A 23,419-nucleotide genomic window follows, 5' to 3' on the forward strand; every position below is an offset into this window, starting at 1 on the left:
CGATGATGCTTCCCAAGTTCACAGGCCTCACACTGAAAAGACCTAACAGATGAAGAAGGAACGAAGGGAATCCTGCGTAAATGCTCCATAGACGGGTGACCTAGACAGCAATGCCACTGGTATGCATCGACCGAGCCATGTAGAATCGGATGGGACGGAGTGCAGTCGAGACGATAAAGGCCATCCACCTCACGGCCCGAGCCAATCATCCTCCCATTCGAGAGATCCTGAAAAAGACAATATGAAGGAAAAAATGAGATAAAACAATGAAGATGCTTTGTTAATTGACTAACAGAAAGTAAACTGAAAGGTGACTTGGGGACACAGATGATAATGTAATGCCTGGTGAAGGGGAACAACTGCAACACCAGTGATAGGAGAGGTACTCCCATCAGCAAGAGTAATAGAACGTGAAACAACATGATGAAAATCATGTAAGGATGACTGGGTACCTGTCATGTGATGAGATGCTCCCGAATCAATAATCCAGGAGCTAGAACTAGAGAGGAACGAAGCAGGAGAACTACCTGGCTGAACAAGACCAGCAGTAGGAGGGCGGCTGGCAGACCTGAAACGCTGTAGCTCATCATAGTCGGCACGAGAGACGACCATCTGATCGGTCGGAGTAGCCAGTGGTGTCTGTGAGGGGTTGTCAATAGGAGCAGGCGAATCTGGAAGGGCAAGATGTGCAGTATGGCCCTGACGAGGATCTGGAGTGTGACGCAGCTCAGGATGGAGATCAAAGCATGTCTCGTGATAGTGACCCTCACGCCTACAATGAGCACAATAGGGCCGAGCTCGACCTCCACGACCACCCTCTCGGCCGCCGCCACGTCCGCCTCGGCTAGTATCGCGACCACGACCGCGACCAAAAGTGCCTCCTCCTCGGGAAAGGCGATCAGCGACTCCATAAGCAGCAGTAGTCGAGACATCCACGGGAGTAGGAACAGTAATGCCAAGTGCACACTGCTGAGCTCGTAAAAATACCTCCTGAAGAGTGGGTACAGTACCAGACCTAAGAATGTGTTGTCGAAGATGAGTGAACTCTGATCCAAGACCCTCAAGGAAATGAACAACACGGAGCTGATCCCGCTGTCTGGCTGCCGTGGTAAGATCAGTGGTGAGAGGCATAAGAGCATCCAGCTGCTGGCAATATGAGACAAACTGTCTGTAGTAATCATGGACTGTAGAATCACCGCGCCTGTGACCCATCCAGCTCGAATAAGTGTCGCAGAGACGGGCGACATTCCCCTCACCAGAATATAATGCCGCAGTGTGCTCCCATACCTTTTTTACAGTAGGGAGATCCATCATGGTGCTAGCAATGGCAGGGGTCATACTCTGCCATAGAAGTATACGAACAAGGGCATCATCTACATCCCAATCATCAAAGGTAGGGTCAGTCTCAGGAGGAGGATCACAACGAATAATAGAAATCTTTCGTCGGGCCTTCAGATATGTCTCCACAGCAATCTTCCAAGTCAAATAGTTGGATCCATCAAGACGGGAAGTGGTAATCGGTGGGAATGACGCATCCACCGAAGACAAAGACGACGACGCAACCTGACTCGGCTGGGAACTAGTAGCCATAGTTGGTGTACGAATAATAGGGTCCTCAATACGAGGGGTATCTTCCATAAGAGACCGGGAAGAAGACAACAACGAGCAAGTAGAGACAGGGATGAAGACTATAAGCAAGCTAATAGACCGCGGCTTCGTGAGGACAACATATGCATAAGGGAGGCATGAGATAGCCTCACGACATAAAGACAAAGTCGAGACAACTCCGAGCCACAAACATCGCAACGATGTAAGTACAAATCCAGAAGAACACCATGAAGATAGTGATCAAGCCGAACAAGAAAATCTAGGGCATAGCTATGACCCAAAAGAGGAAGAAGAGATTATGATGGATCAGATTAGGGCAAGGAAGAGTGGGGAAAAGAGGGTACTGTAGCAGGAACGGTAGCAATGTACTGTAGTGATTTACTGTAGCAAAGAATGGAGGGGTTAGGGTTAGGGTTAGGGTTAGGGATGGAGAAGATGGAGGTGGAGGTTAAGGTTAGGGTTAGGGAAAAAAGAAGAAAAAAAATTGGCCCTAGGCATCCATGCCCTAGAGCTCTGATACCATGTTGAGAGAGGTAGAGAAAAGAGAGAAAGTAAAGAGTGAGAGAAAAGATTGAGTTAGGGTTCTCCCCCACTCATGTAATATAAATAATAAAGAGTGAAGTACAAAGACAAGTATGCCCTTGGGCATTACAATAAAGACCTAAAGACCTGTTAACAGGTGTATTTTGTGATAATCACGAGGTTCTTTAGGCTTATTCGAGGCCCACCAGGGAATGTGATTCGAATGAAGCGGAGGTGTGTGTACTATTATGTGGCCTCAAGATTTTTGCGACAACGATCAGTGGAAAGCTTTTGGTAGAAGGCAATTCATGAATGGCATCTCATGGGCACCAAAAAAAAATCATTGAGCCTGGAGACTAGTGAACATAATCATGGAAATCCTGAACCTAATATAGCCCCATCTTTTTGGCGCAAACTAAAACCAGCAAACGAGCTAGCTGATACCTTGTCTAAGGCGTGGATAGAGAATTATTGATCATGGGGGGTTGCTTTCCATTAGATTGTAACACCCTTATATGGTTGTTTCTTAGTTTTGTTTTGTTTGTAACGGGACATATCGTCCCCCAATTCTATATCGTTGCCTCACAAAAAAAAAAATCAGAATATGCTTTCCTTAACTGGACTTCGTAAAAGAACAAAAACCCACCTAAGCCTACAAGTGAAGTTAATAGATAACTAATGGTGAAGCAATGAACGATATTACCATTTTCTTTTCTGTTTATAAATAGTGGTTTTATATTTCCACCGAAACAAACTACCGAAATGTTTCAATTTCCATCCCCACCGAACTGCATACCGAAACCAAAACCGTTGTATATATTGCATTATTTTGGTCGAAACTTGAAACATGTCACGTGTAGCTCAGCACATCAGAAAGGGTTGGCAGATGCGTTATCACGGTGGTCCGGAGGTCAAAAGAGCATGATATCAAATCAACAAGAAAATTGATAGCGAAGCAACAAATGTCAAAATGGAAGCAACTATAGGCCAAAGCCATTAGTTATCTCTAGGCAGAGACAGTGACTGGTTGCAAGTATTGTAGTTTCCTAAGTCCTAACGCCTGTTTAAAATTTCAATTAACTGCTCAAAATACTCCCTGTCTACATGAATCGATCAAATCCACGACTCAGGCAACTTAAGGGGTTAAGTTGGTCTTTTAAGCCAAGTATCTGAAAATGTGGATTGATCTATCAAATCTCAATCCAGGACCTCGAAATGCCCGATCAACTTGTCCAAAAACACGTGAGGCATATTTGGCAAGCATGCAAAATTATTCCATGAATATTTGTAGGCCCAATTGTAAAAGATGAGCTGGGGAGGGAAGGGAAGACTTGAGAGGGCAAACCCCCAAAAACAGTAAAAAATAATACGCTACTTCAAATTTGGTTTTTTTTTCCTGTTTTTCATGGGCTTTTCATGATCCCGTCACTCACACTCACACCCTCTCCCTCTCCCTCTCAGCCCCTCATATCTGGGCCTACTAATATTCCATGGAATATTTTTTCATGGATGCCAAACATGCCCATAAGGTAATTGAAGAACCATGAAAATCGGATTGTTCAATAACCTTTTGAACTTTAAGATGCCTGAGCAATACAATTAGTTTTGAGCTAAGTTAAAAATATTGTTCTCAGGAATTTCTCGGCAAGGGAAAATCTCGGTATAAATTTATTTTTTGAAGTTTTTCAGGTTTACATCGGGAAAATGATAAAAATGAAATTATTTAAAAATATGTAATCTTAGAAAAAATAAAAAATATTGTAAAAATGTCGCCATATTTTTCACATTAAATGATAAAAATGAAAATATCACTATATTTTTTAAAATCTCGGGAATTTTGTCGTTTTATCAAAATGTCGAGTTGAATTGAGAGTTGAGTTCCACATATGTTAATCTTGCTACTAACTTTATCATCTACTTTATAGGTTCCATTAATACATGTCTCTTAACTTCATTGTATAGGACTTTAAGCTATCACTGAAAGAAGACACAGTTGATTACTCTACCTACACGGCGAGTATCAAAAGGAAGCGCCCTCTTCCCAGAACTTCTAAAAGCAATAAATCAGTACAAGAGGCAGGTGATGATGAAGAGGATGATGATAATGATGACGAGGATTATACTGGTGGATCCAGGCGGCTCAGTGGCAGTGGCCGGAAAAGCAACACCACCAGGAGTCTCCGGCAGCGATTGTAAGTAAAACCCATAGCTAACTTGTACATTATCTCCTCACCGGTAGGAATTAGGGTAAAAAGAAAATTAGGTAAAGAAGAAAAAAGAAAATAGATACTGCTTCAGTTTTCTCTGGTTATTGCCTCATGAGGGAAGCGCATTCTGTAGCTGTATTCTTTTTTTTGTATTTTGTGGGGCTTTTAGTAATGCCACCACATTAATCTTGTTTCATTTCCATTAATGAAATTTGTTTCCCTTGTATAACAGTGTTCAGATTTTTGGCAAAGGTCACTTAGTGATGATCTTTGTTATCCTCCTATTGATTACTTCAAATTTCTCATCTCTCTTACTTATTAGACAACATGTTTTGCAGTATTTTGTAGTAAGAGTATTGGAAAAACCAATAGGTACCAGGAACCTTTATTTGGGTTGAGAGTATGAAATATGTTTCCTAGAAACAATTTTGAAAATGTGTTTCCTAAATTTTTGGAAACCAGCTTCCTGAATTTTGGTAACTTGTTTTTGGATTTTGGATTTTATTTTATTTTTATTTTTTTAAATTTCTTATAGTTTAGGAACATAGCAAAGAGCATGACCTTGGATAGGAGAGAATGGAAGAAAATTATCCATGCAGACGAACCCAACTAAGCCTTTGTCCCAAACTAGTTTAGGAAAATAACAGAGAACATGACTGACTGTCTTCATGAAAATTTTCTAAAAGATTCATTAGCCGACCCCAACTAGTTTGGGACAGAGGCTTAGTTGAGTTATAGATTAGGACTTCAAAATATTTACTAAGATTACTTTAAGACAGTCAGATGCAACTAGTTTGTTATTTTTCTTATTGTTGCTGAAAAATGTTGAATTAGTAATCACCTCTGCACCATGATGCTTAAGAATAAAAGCAATAGTGTTATCTATTAAAACCAATAACAAATCTAGTATATAATTTTTTTCCATTTAAAAACTAATTATAAAAAATTTATTGATAATATTTTAATTAATTGATTGATACTTTGATCCAGCTTCTTTTCTATATAATTTCCAATTGAGTTTGAAATTTGTTGAAAGCTCTTGGCATTCAATAATAAACACTACCCTTCTCAGGGGATTCCATCGACAAACGCAAAGTTAATGGCTTACCGATGTAGAACTCACTTTGGGCGGTTCGGCTGATTATGGATATTTGAAATAGACGGATTCTCCAACTAGCTAGAGGTCAATTCTAACAAAAGAGCTAGAGGCGAATTCTAGGGTTTCCCCGCGAACCATCTCTCGTTTAGAGCTTCACTACTCGTACAGGAAGATGCTTCAAAACTCCATAATAGTGTGTGCCATGTGCCCCCTTACGCGGTGAGGGCCCCTAGGAGTGCCAGAAAACGGATGCGTGCTGCATACTAATAAGGGCGTTTATGGCGCTAGTCCCTCTCGAATAAGTTAGACTTTGGAAGCTGGTGGTGAAGGAAAAGATTTTGGCCCTCAAACAGGAGAAATTGAGTCTTCTTTGATTGATTTAGGAAACAATGAGGTACTTGACCCATAGTACAGTGTTTTCCTCCCTGACTTGACTTCCCTACCTACTGAGCCCCTCTTCAAATTCAATCTCTGAATCAATCTATCTAATATGGGGAATTTAAAAAGTGGGGCCCATATTGTTTGGGTGATTTAAACCTTTTATTTATTGGGCCCTGACATACGTAGGGTATGCCCAGAAAATCTTCTCCATAAGATGATCCTAACCTTCTCCTTCTGATCCTTTTTAACCTCCACAAATCGGAGAATTCGCATCATCCTATCTGCACTAGGGCCCAACAAATGAATGGTTTGGATCACTCAAATAATTTGGGACCCACTATTATTGGACTAGCGTGCAGGCATTTACAAAATTTATCTCCCTAAATACATCCTTTGATCGTAGGTTCATTTGTTCTCTATGGAGTTCAGACCCGAAAAATAAATTGACTTGTAAATCTATTTGTTCGAGATTTATCATTTTGTCCTTTTACCTATAAGCATTTACAAAATTCTTAAAAATGGTAATTCCCACCAAGGTTTTAAATTTCAGACCGAAATCGACCGACACCGAAATCACCAAAAACCGAAACGGTATTTTATTTCGGCCGAAATTTTGGAATTTTGGTCGAAATTTTGATTTTTCCGAAATTTCACCCAAAAACCCTGTTTTTTATAAATTAATTTAATATTCCACGGAAATTTCGACCAAAATTACCTAAATTTTGGTAATTTTGGCCGAAATTTAATATTAAATAAAATATTATTTTCTTTGTTGTACCGGTTTTCGACCGAAATTTTAAACCATGATTCCCACAACCACGAAATGGATATTATGGATGCCCTAGTCTTCCCCCTTACGGATAGAAAAAGCTTTTCTTATTTGGAGGGATTGGAAACATCTCTTTTGCCATTTGCCATTAGACCAATTTTCTTGGTCATTATATTCGAGCAAATCCAACTTTTTTGTCGTATTATATATTTAATCAGAAAATGGAATTGATAAATCTAGTGTTTGCTTCACCTCCATCTGTTGTAAGTGTCTCATCTGGAAATCAGCCTTTCACTTTTTATAACGGGAAATGTTATTAGCACTACCAGAGTTTGATGATGGCACTCCTCACTTTATTAAAAAGTAAGGTATGGCCCTCACCATAGGAATGTCCAAACCGTCCATTAGATGGGCCACAGCCTAATTAGGTTGTGACCCAAAATTCATTTCCATAGGTTGATCCTAACCCTCCAATCTATAGAGGGACTGGATATTAGAGGGTTGATCCTAACCCTCTATAGATCGGAGGGTTAGGACCAAACTATGGAAAAGATTTTTGGGGCACAACCTATTTAGGCTGCGGCCCATCTAATGGACGGTTTGGATCATCCTATGTTGCAGGCCATACTGTACTTTTTAATAAAGTGAGGAGTGTAAGTAATTTTTGAATTTAGTGGATGCACTATTGACTGTAAGTAATTTTTGAATTACTAATTACTTTTTTACCACGATTGTTTAATGTGATGTTGATAATTCGATGAGAAATGTTGCAGCCTCTTATCAAAGCCTCTAATAGCATGTTAGATAAGTGTGAATCAAAGAAAGGTGTGCGAATAGCGTATAATATCTTTATTTAGAAATGTTGAAAGAGGAATGCAGGAATGGGCTGAGAAGGTGCTCCCAAGTTTATAAATGCACAAAGGAGGCACCCCCTTTCAGACCATCTTTGCAAGGACACCCTTGACTTTAGCATTCCTCTATTAAGAGTCCTCTAGATAAAACACAAATTAAAACACCCTCACGATGCCTATGGAAATTTTCATTCATAATTTCAGAATGTCATGAACAAGTGCTACAGCAGTTTTATCTCTTGCTACAGTTTTTACCTATCACCGACTACATACTTTTTAACTTCAATAATGTGAAATACTCCCCCCACTACTACTTGGGTTAACATTATTAAGATGTTTAGGTTTTAGAACTCGTTACTAAATGAAAAATACAAATGAGAAATATATAAATTTAAAGAAAAGAGAATGGCCTGCAATGTGGAGAAAGGCGATTCTCCCTCCCAACACTCGAATAATTCTCCAATTTCTTTCCTTCATGGCTCGATGACGAATAGAGGCTGCAACAATGGACCAAAAAAATGTGAGCTTAATCTGATGAGCGGTGTGAGAGGGTAGTCATAACCAAGGTTTAAATTTTCGGTTTCGGTACCGGTTTCGGACCGTGAAATTTTGAAATTTCGGTCGAAATCTGGTACTTGACCCGAAACTAATATTTTATTCAATATTAAATTTCGGCCGAAATTACTGAATTTTCGGTGAAATATTAAATTAATATTAAAAAAACATAATTTTTGGGTCAAATTTCGGAAAAACCGAAATTTCGGCCGAAATAAATAACCGTTTCGGTTTTGATGCATTTCGGTGTCGGTCTCCACCGAAATCCGAAATTTTGGATTTCGGTCGAAATTTAAAACCATGGTACTCATAACTACATTAGAGGGGGCTGGCCCAAGGATGAAAAGGGGGCGACAATTCCTCGTATATAGTTTGTGCAGAGAGAACATGCAAATATAGATATAATAGACTTACCGTGTCAACACTAACTGGTTTCCCATCCTCTGCAATTACTTCCACCACTGTTCCAGACTGATCTGCCTGAAAATATATAAAAAAACACACAAATAAAAATGTTGAAACCAAAAAATCAAGCTTCCCAGATAACTCAGCCAATTTAACTTCATCCAATTTCATCCCCTCAGAATAGGATAAGACGGGTCGGATTAACAGATCCAATCACATCAACGTGACACATGTAGGGCTCAAGATGTGGTTGTTAGAACTTAGAACTAGAAGAGTCTTAGCAGCCATGTCTCCTTGGCATTTTTCTTTCTCCTAACTCTAGGCTACCAAACCACACATTGGATGGAAAAAGATCATTAAGTTTTATGACCGCATCCTATCGACCCCCTACTAATGGATTAGTTCCAATAATGGTTTCAAATATTTCAATATATCAGCCAAAATATCGAGGACCTTGCAAATTTGAGTGTATCAAAAACAAATTTAATGAGAGAGAAGGGGGGAGGACTTACTTCGATCTCATTCATTAGTTTCATGGCCTCAATGATGCAGATGACCTGCCCTTTTTGAACCTTGTCTCCAACCTAAAGAACAAGAATTCGCACACAAGTGAACAAAGGGCATGCAAACATATATCTATCGGAAGTAACAGTAAACAAAAGCAAATGTGAGACGCAAGCAGTAGTAGCAACAAAATATGGTAAGGCCTTACACTGTGCATAATATATATATATATATAGTTTATTTTTATGCCTCACATGAAACATATCGGACGATGCATGCATGTATGTGCAAACACACCTATCCTGAGACATGAATGTAAATACATACATGCAAGCATGCAGTAAACCCACACCGTCTTAATGTTTACAAGCTTATTCTGCGCTACAGAAATGAAGAGATTTTCAAAGTGGGACGGATTACCTTGACAAATGGAGGCTCCCCAGGACCAGCACATCGGTAGAATGTTCCGGCCATGGGGCATTTCAGAGGTGGATGAGATGACTTGCTTGACCCAGTCGGAGCAGGGAGTGCTCGAGGTGAAGCTGATGGAGCAGGAGCGGAAGCCGTATGAGGAGAGAAACCTTGTGGTTGAGAGGGAAGTGTAGGTTGTGAGGAAGGAGGCTGCATCATATAAACAGGGGCTGAGGGTGGCTGGGGCATTGCTTCCTTTTTCCTTATTATAAGCTCACAGTCTCTTTGCTTTAGCTTCAGCTCCATTATATCTCTCGAATCCACCAGCCTGCCCCCAATGAAAATTTATATTAAATTAAGCGCCTTAAGTAATGTTCTGAAAATCAAATCAGAAAATCATAAGACGGATATAATAAAACAAACTCTAAGGGGCCGTTTGGATACTCGGATTTTAGAATCTTGGATTTTCTCAAAATCCAGGATGGGGGACAAGAGAAGGAGACCGTCCACTTTGCTTCTCTCTAGAATCTTGGATTTTAAGTAAGAAACCTAGTTTTTAGAAATCTCTCCTCCACCTGGAAACATGGGATGATCTCCTACTGTCTTGCTGACAGAAAGAAGGGCAAGAAATCAGAAAACGACAAATGGTCTCCTCTCGCCTCCCATCCAGGATTTTGAAGAAATCCAAGATTCTAAAATCCGTGTATCCAAACAGCCCCTAAACGACAAATGGTCTCTCTCTCTCTCTCTCTCTCTCTCTCTCTCTCTCTCTCTCTCTCTATATATATATATATATATGAGAAAACGGTTTCTACACATAAGTGTAGATAAGTTATCTACACACTAGCTTAAAATACAGTGGAGGCCCACATTGTTTGGGTGATCCAAACCATTCATTTGATTGGCCCTCACATAGATAAGGTGTCCACAAAAAATCAGCTCCATAAGATCATCCTAACCCTTCGAACCGTGGAGGCAAAACATGGACAGATTTGTGAAGGTTTATACACGTCCATTTTACCTCCGCAAATCGTAGGGTTGGGATGATCATTCTTTGTTGTTTGGTGGCCGCATTACCTCGATTAAGGATGCTTTGTCAAATTTACTCATACTTTGTCACTATTTTAGAGTTTGACGGCCATAGACAAGATGTATGATTGTTATGAGAGAGGGCTGAAGGTGGTATGGTAATGGGTCGTAGGAATCACGAAGATGCTGAGTTTACATGCTTAATAATCTTATCCTTATTAGTAGTTCTCATTTCTTCAGTGAAAGAGGATAAATGCAGTTCGGTGCAGACCTAAGTTTAGCAGGAGACTTCCTGATAATTCAGGAGCAATATATTGACGATTTGTTGATTGCCAAAAAATGTTTAGAGTCCGGGAAAGAGGAGTGGTTAGGGTGATGTGTAATATTGACACGGAGAAAGCATAAGATTATGTAGACTACGACTTCTTGGACTCCACAATAAGGAAGATGGTATTGGGGAGAGGGAGGGAGGTGATGAAAGAACGTATCTGGAGACCTTCTCCCTATCCATTAACAAGACTCTGGTTGGTTTTTTTTCAGTGTTCAAGGGCCTTAGACAAGGAGACCCTTTGTCTCCTCTCCTCCTCATGATGGTAGCCATGAGGTAGCTATGACGCTAACTGCTGAGTGGAATTCTTATGAGAGGTGTGAATAGTGCCCTACTTTGCGGTGTGGAGATTGGGGGCAAGGTGGGAAGCATCTCCCACCTGCAGTTTACAGATGGAACAATCATTTTTTGTGAGGACTCATTTCAAGAAATTGACAAATTGAAATCGATTTTGGTGGTTTGAAGCCTTATCGAGGCTGAGTCAACATCAGTAAGAATGCTATAACAAGAGTCGACTTCCAAAATGGAAGAGTATAAGTGCCTGCTGATCAATGTGGAGATACTCCTTGTGACGTATTTGGGCCTTCCATTAGGGTTCGGAATTCTGGCCAACATCAGTAAGAATGCTATAACAAGAGTCTACTTCCAAAATGGAACAGTAGAAGTGCTTGCTGACCAATGTGGAGATACTCCTTGTGGCGTATTTGGGCCTTCCATTAGGGCTCGGAATTCTGGCCAAATCGATGTGGGTTCCGGTCCTTGAAAGAATGAAAAAGAAATTGGTTGGCTGGGAACAGAAATCTTTGTCGTTTGGTGGCCGCATTACCTAGATTAAGGATGCTTGTCAAATTTACTCGTACTTTGTCTCTATTTTAGAGTTTGATCGCCATAGACAAGATGTATGATTGTTATGAAAGATGCTGAGGGTGGTATGGAAATGGTCGTAGGAATCGTGAACATGCTGAGTTTACATGCTTAATAATCTTATCTTTATTAGTAGTTCTCATTTCTTGGGTGAAAGAGGATAAATGCAGTCCGGTGCAGACCTAAGTTTCGCAGGAGACTTCCTGATGATTCAGGAGCAATATATGCGTTCTAAGATCTAACTCAATATTCCCAAATCAGCACAAACAAATCAAAAATAATCAAATACAGAGAGGATTTTCAAAGATATGCTAAGCTTAAAAGTTCAACCATCAAAATAAATTAAATTAACCCAATCATGTTCCAAAAAAATAATCCCAAGTGAAAAAAAAACAGTTTTCTAATGAATAAAAACAGTTTTCCCAACAGTTTTCGTAGGAATCGTGAAGAAAACAGTTTTCTAAAAACTCCTAACTATATCGGATCTACTAACAACTCCTAACTATCCCGAAATTTGATATTTCGCGAAATACCAAATTTCGGCCGAAATTTCGGTAATTTCGGAAATTTCGAGAAAATGGCATTAAAAAAAAATATGTTGCAAAATTTCAGTCCGAAATTTCGGAATTTCGGTCCCAAATTTCGAAGCTTAATACCAAATTTCGGACCGAAATCCGAATAGGTACGAAACCGAAATTTAAAACCTTGGAGGATTATAGGATAGGGGTAGGATATATGAGTGACACTGGTAGGGCTGATATGTTTAAGTCAGGATATAAAAACTGATGAAAAAGATGGGCAATGTAGGGGGAAAAACAAGGGAAGGTTTTGACGCTGTTGGCTAGGCTGCATATCTTTGGAAGAAATCCGGATGATCCACTTTAGTTCGAAGGGCACTCATTAAATACGATTAGCCGGGCAGTGAGGCGGAGAGTTGGGCCATGGAGATTCGCCCACATGCTCAACATGATATTTGAGATATGCACTGAGATTGAAAACTGCTGTTTGAGATATGCACTGAGATTGAAAACTGCTGTTTTCATGTTTTGTGAAGGCATGAGTCGTGGTTTTCTTATCCTGTTTTCTCATGTTGTCTCGTTCGTTTGATCAATCAAAGCATTTATCATTTCAATAAAAAAATTAAGTTCGGTAAAAAATTCAACATTTTCTCCCTGAATTTCCTTGAGAACTATTAAATAGAGTTACTCACTTAACAAGATCTGCAACTTCGGCCATGAAAGCAGAGATAGAGGCATCTGAAACTGCAGCATGGAGCTCTGGTTCATTTGCTGGCTCAACGTCCTTCGAATCAGATAATGGCACTTCCAAATTGGTTGGGGATTTCTCAACAGCGACCTTAGGTGTACAAAATGAGTTCAATAGAAGCCGAAAGCAACATTTTTTTTTTTTTGAAAATGTACGCCATGGGACTGAAACTCATGAACTAGGTCTAGTTGCATACAGCACCATCCAATTGAGCAATGGGCTCAATCCCAGGTAAGAGTAACAGGTCTATAAAAAAAAATTGAAATTGCAATAGGAAGCTTACCTCATTAACCTGGGCCTTCAAAATGGTTGATTGGTTCCGACTAGGCCCCTACAAAAGACAACAGTTGTAATTAAAGAATGTTAAATAAAGTTAAATAAGACTAAGAATATTCTGCACACCAAACTGCTGCGAATAAGAAAGCACAGATTCTGGTAGGGTAACGAAAGCAAAGTTCCAATCAATCCAAAAAAAAAAAAAGCAAAGTTCCATTTTAACTCTCCCCGGTATATGAATTAACTGCATGTCTCTAATAGAAACTAAACTGCAAATCCCTTATAAAAAGAAAAAATGAAATAAAAAATATACAAGACAAGGCTATATTCCTTGGTTCAAGCACTCATAGTTAGAAATACACAGGCATTTGTTATCCCCCTCCCCTCAACCTAAAACGCTAAACAAACAGTCTTCCAACATTATATTCGTTGTATCCAATTACAACCCCCCTCCCCCGGCGCCCGCCCACGCGCCGGGGGAGGGGGGTGGGCTTACATACAATTATAAGTCTCATGTTTCTTTGAGACTTATAGTTGTTAACTCTCGAGTGTATGTATAAGGAATTAGAGTATTAATTATCATATAGGTATTCTCCATCACCCCCTCCTCTTACTCCTAGCCACGTGGCACTGCCAAACAGGAGTCTCCCTGTCTGCATCTACCATTAGTGTTGCTACAACTACTACACCAGAGTCCATGGCTGATGCAACCACCACAATTGATTCTACTGAAGAGAGTGAAGAATGTTTTTTATGTATCTACATAAAGTGTGTACTTACATACAGTGCAACATTAATGTTTGTTTGTACACAGTTTGAACAATGCTTCCTAAGAAGGTACTTTCTTATGTCTTATATCACTGGATTTTTCTATTAAGTTTTAGAAATAAGAGAGTATAAACGATTAGCATGGGAACAGTGTCGATTTTTGGAATGAGCAATAAGATAAAAGAGATTATAAATTTATAGAACATTAACTATTATAGCAATAAAATATTAGTTAATTATGGTCACATTTTATATAAGGTATTAGAGTAATGAAATTCACATTTTATATAACCTGGTATAGTGATTATACTAAATAATGGTCATATTTTATATAAGGTATTAGAGTATTAATTATCGTGTCGATATTGTCCATCATCCCCTCCTCTTACTCCTAGCCATGTGGCACTGCCAAACAGGAGTCTCCCTGCCTCTACCATTGGTATTGCTGCCAGTGCCACTACTACGCTAGAGTTCATGGCTGATGCGACTACCACAACTGATTCTACCGGAGAGACTAAAGAATGTTTTTTATGCATCTACATTGATATGTACTTGCATACAATGCAACACTAATGCTTGCTTGTATGCAGTTTGAACAATGTTTCCTTATATCACTTTATGTGTGTGTACATAGAGAGAGAGAGAGAGTGAGAGAGACAGAGAGAGAGACAGAGAGACAAACAAATAGAGAGGGCAAGAAGGAGAATTTCTTTTCAAGTTGTTATAATTATAATATGCCCCTTTGTAAAGTAAATTTCAACTTGGGGAACATTCCTAATCTCAACATTTCAACATCAACAGCCCATAAGTACTCAATATTTCAGAATAACATGCTGAAATAAAAGCGATAGATAAACAAGAGCATCAGCATAACTAGAAGAAACATATTAATTTTACTAAAGCAGTAAATGACAATAAAAGTAAAGATCACAAAAAACTCACATCATACCTTCGGTTAGAGACCAAACAAAAGGAATTAAAGATCAAACACAAAAAAAAAATGAAACCATTCTCTACCATAAATAATGAAAGAAAACTGCCAAAAGCAACTCCAAATTCATCAAAGTCAAATTTAATATAAGAAAATAAGGTCACCTGGAACCTTGGAAACAGTGGTTGATCTAGCAACGATCTGGTTAGCAGTGAAGCCTAGGCTTCGGAGATGAAAATAATGATACATTAGCTTGCTGTTTTTGTTGTTGAAATAAAGGCAGATTTTTCACTTGTTTCAGATTCAGGTTTTGTGCCAACACTCATAACCTTTTTCCGAGTTTCTTCCCTTATTAAGGTGGCACACACACTTGACAAACTTGACAATTCTGAAGAAAGAATAAGTTGGCTCCGAACCTGCTCATATTCAAGTTTTAACGCACACAAGAGTTGAAAATTTTTCTCTTGTTCATTCCTCCTTTTTAACTCAACAATATCAGTGGTCAGAGGACAATAAATAGCTAATTCATCCCACATGGGTTTTAATGTGGCAAGGAGTTCAGTTACAGTCTTATTTTCCTGATTGACTACAGAGATTTCTTGCTTTAGCCGAAATATTCTAGCAAAGTTATCTTGGTACCCATAAATCTCTCTAATAGAGTCCCAAAGTTCTTTTGCATTTGCATCTTTAGTTGGTTTGCCATCCCACATGGTCTAGAATCGCATCTTTAGCCCTTGTGTGAAAATTTCAGCTATAGCTGGCTCCATTGAATTTAAAATCCAAGACATAACTAATTGGTCATTGGTTTGCCATTCCTCAAAATTTGGATCAGTGATTTTAAGGATTTTCTTTTTCCCGTTTATATAATCTGCCTTTGACCTCCCTCCAAGGGCTAAAGATGCGATTCTAGACCATGAGACATAGTTTAGCCCATTGAGAGGAACAAAGGTAAGCCTTATCCCAATATTTTGTTCAGACTAATGAATAATGGTTTTACCCTTAGATTTAACACTATCATCCATGATTCACAAATAAATAAGGAGCGAAGGTACCAATATTGACGAGTCAAGAAAAGACATCGCTAAGAGCACCAAAGATCAACTGCCACTCAAGTAAGATGTCCTTAAGGAAGGCACACTGTAGATCAATCAGAGAAGCAGGCAGCCACACGCACTTGGCGTGCAAGCAGAGCCTTCACTGGTATTTTGTTTTTTGCGTACAACGAACAGTACAAGTCTTCTCGTGCATTACATATTCTAGGAGCCCTTGGGGGAGGGTGTATGTATGGACATCAGAGGGATGTGAATTGTTGAAATAAATTAATGAATTAAAGGGAGGAGCAGGTGGGAAATAAAATAATGACTTGTTGATGGATGTGAGAGGACGGTTGAAAAAAAAATATCTTGCCTTGGTGAAAGATATAAAGTAACTTGGGAAAGGTAATATTAATGAAAGCTTGTACAGATGGGATTAAGATAATGAATATATGATGGTTTTGAGAAAAGAAGGGATAAAGTAACTAGAAAGGGATAAATAACTTGCAAGCACCTTTATTTTGACTTTCCAACCCACATCACTGAGTTGCTTAACTCTGTAGAAGTTTGGTGCAACAAGGGAGAAAGATGATCTTGGAGATAACGGAAGATGGGTGCAACATATGATGGTTTTGGTTGCAACGGCTACACGAAAAAAGACAGATGCGGTGGTGGGCAATAAGATCAAGCTATCTCTGGAAAGGGATGGAGCATGCTCTGATACCATGAAAACACAAAGAAGACCAAACGGGACAAAGGTTTTACGTGGTTCGGCTATGCCATGAGAGCTCTTTTAGTCTTTCATTCATGAGAAACATTACACATTCAGTGGTAATAAATAGAAGAAGATGCAACGGTCATTTGCCCTCTCTTACTCAATCAAATCCCAAGAGATCAGTAGTGATCTTCCAAACATGGTAACAAGTATATGCAACGGTAAAAAAGCAGAAATGGCAATTGGGTGAGAAAGGCAAGTCCATCTTTTCCTTTCCAACATCCCTTTTGTCATAGATCGGTTTTCCTCCATCATCTCCTTCTCAGTTATATTGTGACAACAAAGCTGCGATCCACATTGCCACAAATGCGGTCTTCCATGAGAGGACCAAACACATTGAGGTCGAGTGCCACTTTATCCGGCATAGGATCCATAAAGGGGAGATATGCATAGTGTTTACTAGATATGTGGATCAATTAGCTGATATGTTGACCAAGCCATTAAACCGATCCAAAATTGAGTGATATTTGTAGCAAGCTAGGAATGTTTGACATTTACATTCCAGCTTGAGGGAAAGTGTTTTATATATATATGTGTGTGTGTGTGTGTAAATGCCTATGGGCATATTGGTCATATGTAATATTCCCTCTTTATATAAATATTTGAGTGAGGCGTAGTTCATCCCCAACTCACATTTTCTCCTCTGCATCTTCTCTTCAACATATATAACCTGTTGGAGCGATTATACTAAATAATGGTCATATTTTATATAAGCCATTAGAATATTAATTATCGTATCGGTATTGTCCATCATCCCCTCCTCTTACTCGTGGCACTGCCAAACAGGAGTCTCCCTTCCTGCATCCGTCATTGGTGTTGCTGCCACTACTACGCCAGAGTTCATGGCTGATGCGATCACCACAACTAATTCTACCGAAGAGACTGAAGAATGTTTTTTATGCATCTACATACGAAGTGTACTTGTATACAGTGCAACACTAATGCTCGCTTGTATGCAGTTTGAACAATGTTTCCTTATATCACTTTAAGTGTGTGTGTACGAGAGAGAGAGAGAGAGAGAGAGAGAGAGGGCGAGAAGGAGAATTTCATTTCAAGTTGTTATAATTATAATATGCCCCTCTGTAAAGTAAAATTCAACTTAGGGAACGGTCCTAATCTCAACATCTAAACATCAACAGCCCATAAGTACTCAATATTTCAGAGTAATATGCTGAAATAAAAGAGATAAATAAACAAGAGCATCAGCATAACTAGAAGAAACATATTAATTTACTAGAGCAGTAAATGACAATAAAGGTAAAGATCACAAAAAACTCTCACCATACCTTAGGTTAGAGACCAAACAAAAGGAATTAAAGAACACACAAAAAAAAAAAAAAAACATGAAACCATTCTCTACCATAAATAATGAAAGAAAAATGACAAAAGCAACTACAAATCTATCAAAGTCAAAATTCATATAAGAAAATAAACTCACCTGGAACCTTGGGAACAGTGGTTGATCTAGCAACGATCTGGTTAACAGTGAAGACCTAGGTTTCGGAGATGAAAATAATGATACATTAGCTTGTTGTTTTTGTTGTGGATTCTGGTTTTGCAAAGCATGCGAGGACAATCCAGAGGATTTGGGACAAGGAACAGAGAACGAAGCCATGGATGATCAAAGATACAAATGAAGAAAGAAAAATGCACAGATCGTGGTTAAAGCTCTATAGAAATAAATCTAGAAACTTATTTTGCAGGAATAACAGAAGCAACAAAGCAAATGAAGAGAACCATAAAAAACTTCACTTTGTTCGAAAAACAGAAGAAACAAAACAAATGCAGAGGATTCTAAGCGAAAACAGCTTCCTTAAACCTTGATTCTCACGAATACGGGAAGAAACAAAGTAAATGCAGAGAATTAGATCCGAAAAACAGATAAAAACCCTAATCTAACCAAAACAGAGGCAAAAAAGTCGAAAAACTTGGAATCAGAGCAAGAAACAGAAGAAATCAAAGAAGAAAAACGGATCTGAACGTCAATAGCTCAGATCAAAAGATGAAATATAGATAAAATCAGGATAATTCGAAAAGAAACACACAGAGAGAGAGAGAGAGAGAGAGCGATGACACAGAAATATGAATAAATTCGAATCAGAGCAAGAAAGAGAGATCTGACAGAGAAAAAGAAGGTAAATCTGAAGAAGAAATATGAGGAACCTCAGATCTGAAGTTGGCAAAATGAAAGGGCGAAAATGAATTTTGTAGAAAGAGAAGGCGAAGATATCAAAGGTTGAAGAAGTAGAAGAAGTGGGTTATGAAAGTGGCGGAGGAAACTTCTAGAAGAAACTCCGATTTCTCTTCGATGGAAACGAGGGAGCCCAAGTAGAAAATCATCGCCTTTTAGCGACAAAAAGCCTTTTCCCTCCAACTGCCCCGTTTTCAATTAACACGCGGCCCCACTAGTGCGGGGCGGGGCGGGGCTAATTTTTATTTGATTTTTTTTTCCCAGGAGGAAAACCTGAGTTTCGTAAACCCAATCCTACTCAGGATAGGATAGTTTCTCAGGTTTGGTCTAGTTTCCATTTTTTAGCATAGGATATGGATGCATAATCCAAACACTACCAAACGCTTTGGATTCGGGTATGTGCCTACATTATTTGGATGATCCAAAGCGTTCATTTGATGGGTCCTGACATAGATAGGGTGTGCCCAAAAAATCAACTCCATCGGATCATCCTAACCCTTCAATCTATGGACGAACCTTAAGCTGAGGGGGCAAACCTTAAACAAAACGAAACTAGAAGGATGTATGTGTCACTTTTTAAACTATAGGGGTTGAAGTGGATGTGTCAGAAACTAGAGGGGGTGTAAATGTAATTATCCCTTTTTTTAAAGGAGGAAAACCTGAGCTTCGTAAACCCAATCCTACCCAGGATAGGATAGTTTCTCAGGTTTGGTCTAATTTTTCATTTTTTAGCATAGGATATGGATGCATTTTAAAGATCGTAAGAAAAAAAAACCTTCATGCCAAAAATCTCTAAATTTATGTCATCAAGTAAATAAATTTAGGGAAATGATTTCAGCGCTTAAACCGTTTGGATACGCGGATTTTAGAATCCAGTAGTTTGAAAACAATGTAAAAGAGAGTTCATGATCAAGCTGTTGTGTGTTGTCCTAGCAGCGTTTCCTGAATTTTAAGCAAGAAAATCAGGTTTTAAAAATCTCTCCTGCATCCGAAGATTTCTAAAACCTGAATATATGGGAGGATCTGCTACTCTCTTGCTGATGGAAAGATGGGAGAGAAGTAAAAAATGAGTAAAAAACGACGGACGGCTGGTCTGATTCTTCTCTTGTCTCTTAGCTACAATTTTGAAGAAATCCCAGATTCTAAAATCCGTGTATCCAAACGGCCCCTACGTGGATTTTAGAATCCAGGTTTTGAGTTTGAAAACAATGTAAAAGAGGGTTCATGATCAAGCTGATGTGTGCTGTCCTGGCACTGTTTTCTGGATTTTAAGCAAGAAAATCAGGTTTTAAAAATCTCTCCCGCATCCTAAGATTTCTAAAACCTGAAAATATGGGAGGATCTTCTACTCTCTTGCTGATGGAAAGAAGGGAGAGAAGTCAAAAATGAGTAAAAAACGATGGCTGGTCTGATTCTTCTCGTCTCTTAGCTACAATTTTGAAGAAATCCCGGATTGTAAAATCCGCGTATCCAAACGGCCCCTAGATACGCTTATTTTAGAATCCAGGTTTTTAGTTTGAAAACAGTGTAAAAGAGGGTATGAATCAAGTTGTTGGATGTTGTTCTAGCAGCGTTTCTTAGATTTTAGGCAAGAAAATCAGGTTTTAAAAATCTCTCCTACATCCTATGATTTCTAAAACCTGGAAATATGGGAGGATTTGCTACTCTCTTGCTGATGGAAATAAGGGAGAGAAGTCAAAAATGAGTAAAAAACGACGGCTAGTCCTCTTTTTCTCTCGTCTCTAACCCTCTTTTACACTGTTTTCAAACTAAAAACCTGGCTTCTAAAATCCGCGTATCCAAACGGCCCCTTAGTGTTTTTGATAAACATGCGCTCCACTTGTTTATCGTGTAGTATTTAAAGGGTTTTAAGAGCTTTTTGAGAACCGTAATATCCTCTGACATCCCTTTAAATACTACAGGACAAACAAGTGTAGCGCATGTCTATCAAAACACTTGAGAGCATAAATCATTTTTAAGAAGGACGCTATATTTTTATCACCAAAATGAAAGCAATTGTATCAATATATTGAAAAATCATTTTCTATGTTACTCAAGAGATATTTAATAAAGTCATAGTACACCCATATGAATCGGATTGGGTTTTGGGTTTCGGGTTTTTTTTTTCTTTATACCCGGCCCTACCCAAGATTGAGTGGGTTTTTCCAATTTAAAATCCGAACCTACGCAAGACCCATGATTTTTAAACCCGACAAATGTTGCAGCCCTAGTATTTGTAACACCCCTTTTATGTTACAAGCTGGTGGCCCAAGTAAGCAAATGATTATTATATCATTAGTAAACATAAGTGATATACTTCGTGATCTGATAGACTATCACAACGTAAAACAAGGTCAAATCCGCCAAATTAGGATTAGCATCTTCCGATTAATGTGTGCAACGGACTCCGTACATGAGGGATGGGGTTATAGGTTTTTGGCACATTTGGGTGTCACGTTAGAAAAACCCAGGGTTTAAATTTCAGTTTCGGGGGTAATTTTGGTCCTCACCGAAACCGAAATTTTAGCCGAAATCCCGAAATTCTGTAAAGGTGCTCATAATGTCGTTCTTTTGGCTAGAAATCTGGTAATTTTGGCCGAAATTCTGTAAAGGAATAAAAACTTAATATTTTATCAAAAATTTTGCCGAAATTTCAAAAAATTATACAATTTCGGTTTCGGGGGTAATTTTGGTCCTCACCGAAACCGAAATTTTAGCCGAAATCCCGAAATTTGGTAAAGGCGCTCATAATGTCGTTCTTTTGGCCAGAAATCTGGTAATTTCGGCCGAAATTCTGTAAAGGAATAAAAACTTAATATTTTATCAAAAATTTCGCCGAAATTTTAAAAAATTAGACAATTTCGGTTTCGGTCTGAAATTTCAGATTTCGGCCGAAATTTAAAACCTTCATTTAAACCCGAAATTTCAAAAAATTAGACAATTTAGGTTTCGGTCTGAAATTTCAGATTTCGGCCGAAATTTAAAACGTTCATTAAAAGCCCTTGTTTGGTTGCACATTGAAATCCCTTATGACTACCAGGGATGTCCCCTGGTTAATCGTGAGTGTCAATAGGGAAGCATTATGAAAAAGCCTAACAATAAGGCCCTGATTGGATCGCAATAATTTCTTGGAAAAGTATGGAAAGTAAAAACATGAATTGGACGGTTGTGATAAAATCAATTAAGGCCAACTATATGGAGCTATGAATGGAGGCCCTACCACATTCATCAAGTGAAGACCACAACACAGATGACTGTCATTAAGGTGGGGCCCACACATGGTATGATTCCTCCTAAAATGCGCGTGTGGGTCCTATTCGGCCATTTATACCTCTGCAACTCGGAAGGAGAAATTGTGAGACACATTAATGATCGGGTGATCTGAGCCATTGATCTAGTGGACCACCATTTGGATGGCCCATAGCCTAAAAAATAATTGTTTCTTTTTTCTTATTTTTATACGTAATCCTGACCGTCCATTATGAGGCATTGACTACCCAGATTTTCTGATATGGCAGGTCCATCATGTAGGGACCACCAGATTAATTGGCTTTGTCAGTCATGTCATCTCTACCCTTGATTTTGTTGATTTGATGGGGCCAGCTGTGAATAAATCATAGCTCAAAATTGCTACAATCGAAGGATCTTAATCGCTCGATTGCCGTGATTTTTTAGCTTATGGTGGCCGATGGATCAACGGCCCAAATTTATGTTGGAGATGGCGTAACGCCCCGTAACCTAGCATACATCTCTCTTGATGCCATCCCCTGTAGGATAATGCGCCCCGCTTGAACGGAATTGTGGGCAGACTTTAACGCTTTTTGACGTCAAATACTCAAATCACGTTAAGAGGGGAGCGCATTATTCTACAGAATCATCGCCCAAATTGTTTCCCAAAAACTGATTTAAATTCTCACAACATAGACTAGTTAGACTTTAATGTACCGCGAGAAATAGAAAGAATCCAAAATATCGTGATATCTCGTAATGTGTTGAACCAAAATGAGATGTAGGACGCTGGACTGGTAGGGTAGGTATGGGGATAAGCATGTTCAGAATAGCCCACTGGTCAAACAGATGGAGGGTTTGGATCATCAGGGCCCCACATAAACCTTTTTTTTGGTAGGTAAGCTGGGATTGAACCTCGGAACTCCAGGTAGGACCCACATATACTTGTTCCCTGCAATGTATGTGCAATCTAGACCAAAAGGGGCCTTGAAAACTATTTAAGGTGTTTCACCACTACTGATCCTATCAAGTTGGGGTTGGGTCCAGTCTGTTCACCTCAATTTGTACCCTATTTGAGACTATATAGCAAGGGCGAACTCATCTTAAAACAAACATCTAAGCAATAAGACTTTAAGTGCACCTGAGCGCAAAGCTAAAGTAACTGAGAGGTTCTATGGAGCAAGTCTCCCATTGCTTTCACAAACAAGCTCCAGCCAGCTCTCTGCTAAGCAACCACAAACAGAACACCATCTTTTGCTCTATCTCTTGGCTTGGAAATAGCTACCAAAGAAGGAATCTGATTCACCAGTGGGTTCTTGATCAAATGAAATAATGTATCTAAAGGAACACCTAATGCATCCAACAAAGACCAAGGAAAGGAGAGTCCCTCCATGTGATTGTCTTTAGCTTGTTCTGC

General features: G+C 39.1%; 2 protein-coding genes across 3 annotated transcripts in view; one reads left to right on the forward strand and one right to left on the reverse strand.

The window, feature by feature from the left end:
- The window catches only part of EMB2773 (PHD finger family protein), a 62,905-nt gene extending 58,261 nt beyond the window's left edge, over window positions 1-4,644 (forward strand). The window contains exon 28 of the mRNA XM_077367135.1: window positions 4,093-4,644. Coding sequence (XP_077223250.1) covers window positions 4,093-4,326 — 234 coding nt within the window. The 3' untranslated portion in view covers window positions 4,327-4,644. The remainder of the gene's footprint in view (window positions 1-4,092) is intronic.
- A 2,949-nt stretch (window positions 4,645-7,593) lies between these two features.
- On the reverse strand, window positions 7,594-18,903 carry LOC143856881 (biotin carboxyl carrier protein of acetyl-CoA carboxylase, chloroplastic-like). Of its 2 annotated transcripts, XM_077367147.1 has the most exons (8): window positions 18,371-18,903; window positions 18,022-18,311; window positions 13,083-13,130; window positions 12,744-12,889; window positions 9,322-9,640; window positions 8,910-8,981; window positions 8,407-8,472; window positions 7,594-7,934 (listed from the first exon to the last, which is right to left on the reverse strand). In XM_077367147.1, the coding sequence occupies exons 2-8, from the start codon at window positions 18,196-18,198 to the stop codon at window positions 7,911-7,913; spliced, it is 852 nt and encodes a 283-aa protein (XP_077223262.1). In that variant the 5' UTR covers window positions 18,199-18,311; window positions 18,371-18,903; the 3' UTR covers window positions 7,594-7,910. The 2 variants fall into 2 exon arrangements, with proteins under 2 accessions (XP_077223262.1, XP_077223256.1); XM_077367141.1 differs by having other exon boundaries at window positions 18,022-18,903.
- Between the last annotated feature and the right edge of the window lie 4,516 nt (window positions 18,904-23,419).

The sequence above is a fragment of the Tasmannia lanceolata genome, unplaced genomic scaffold (genome assembly GCF_043159265.1).
Source record: "Tasmannia lanceolata isolate RefF3 unplaced genomic scaffold, GAP_Taslan_0.1 ptg000003l, whole genome shotgun sequence".
NCBI classification, from domain to species: Eukaryota; Viridiplantae; Streptophyta; class Magnoliopsida; order Canellales; family Winteraceae; genus Tasmannia; species Tasmannia lanceolata.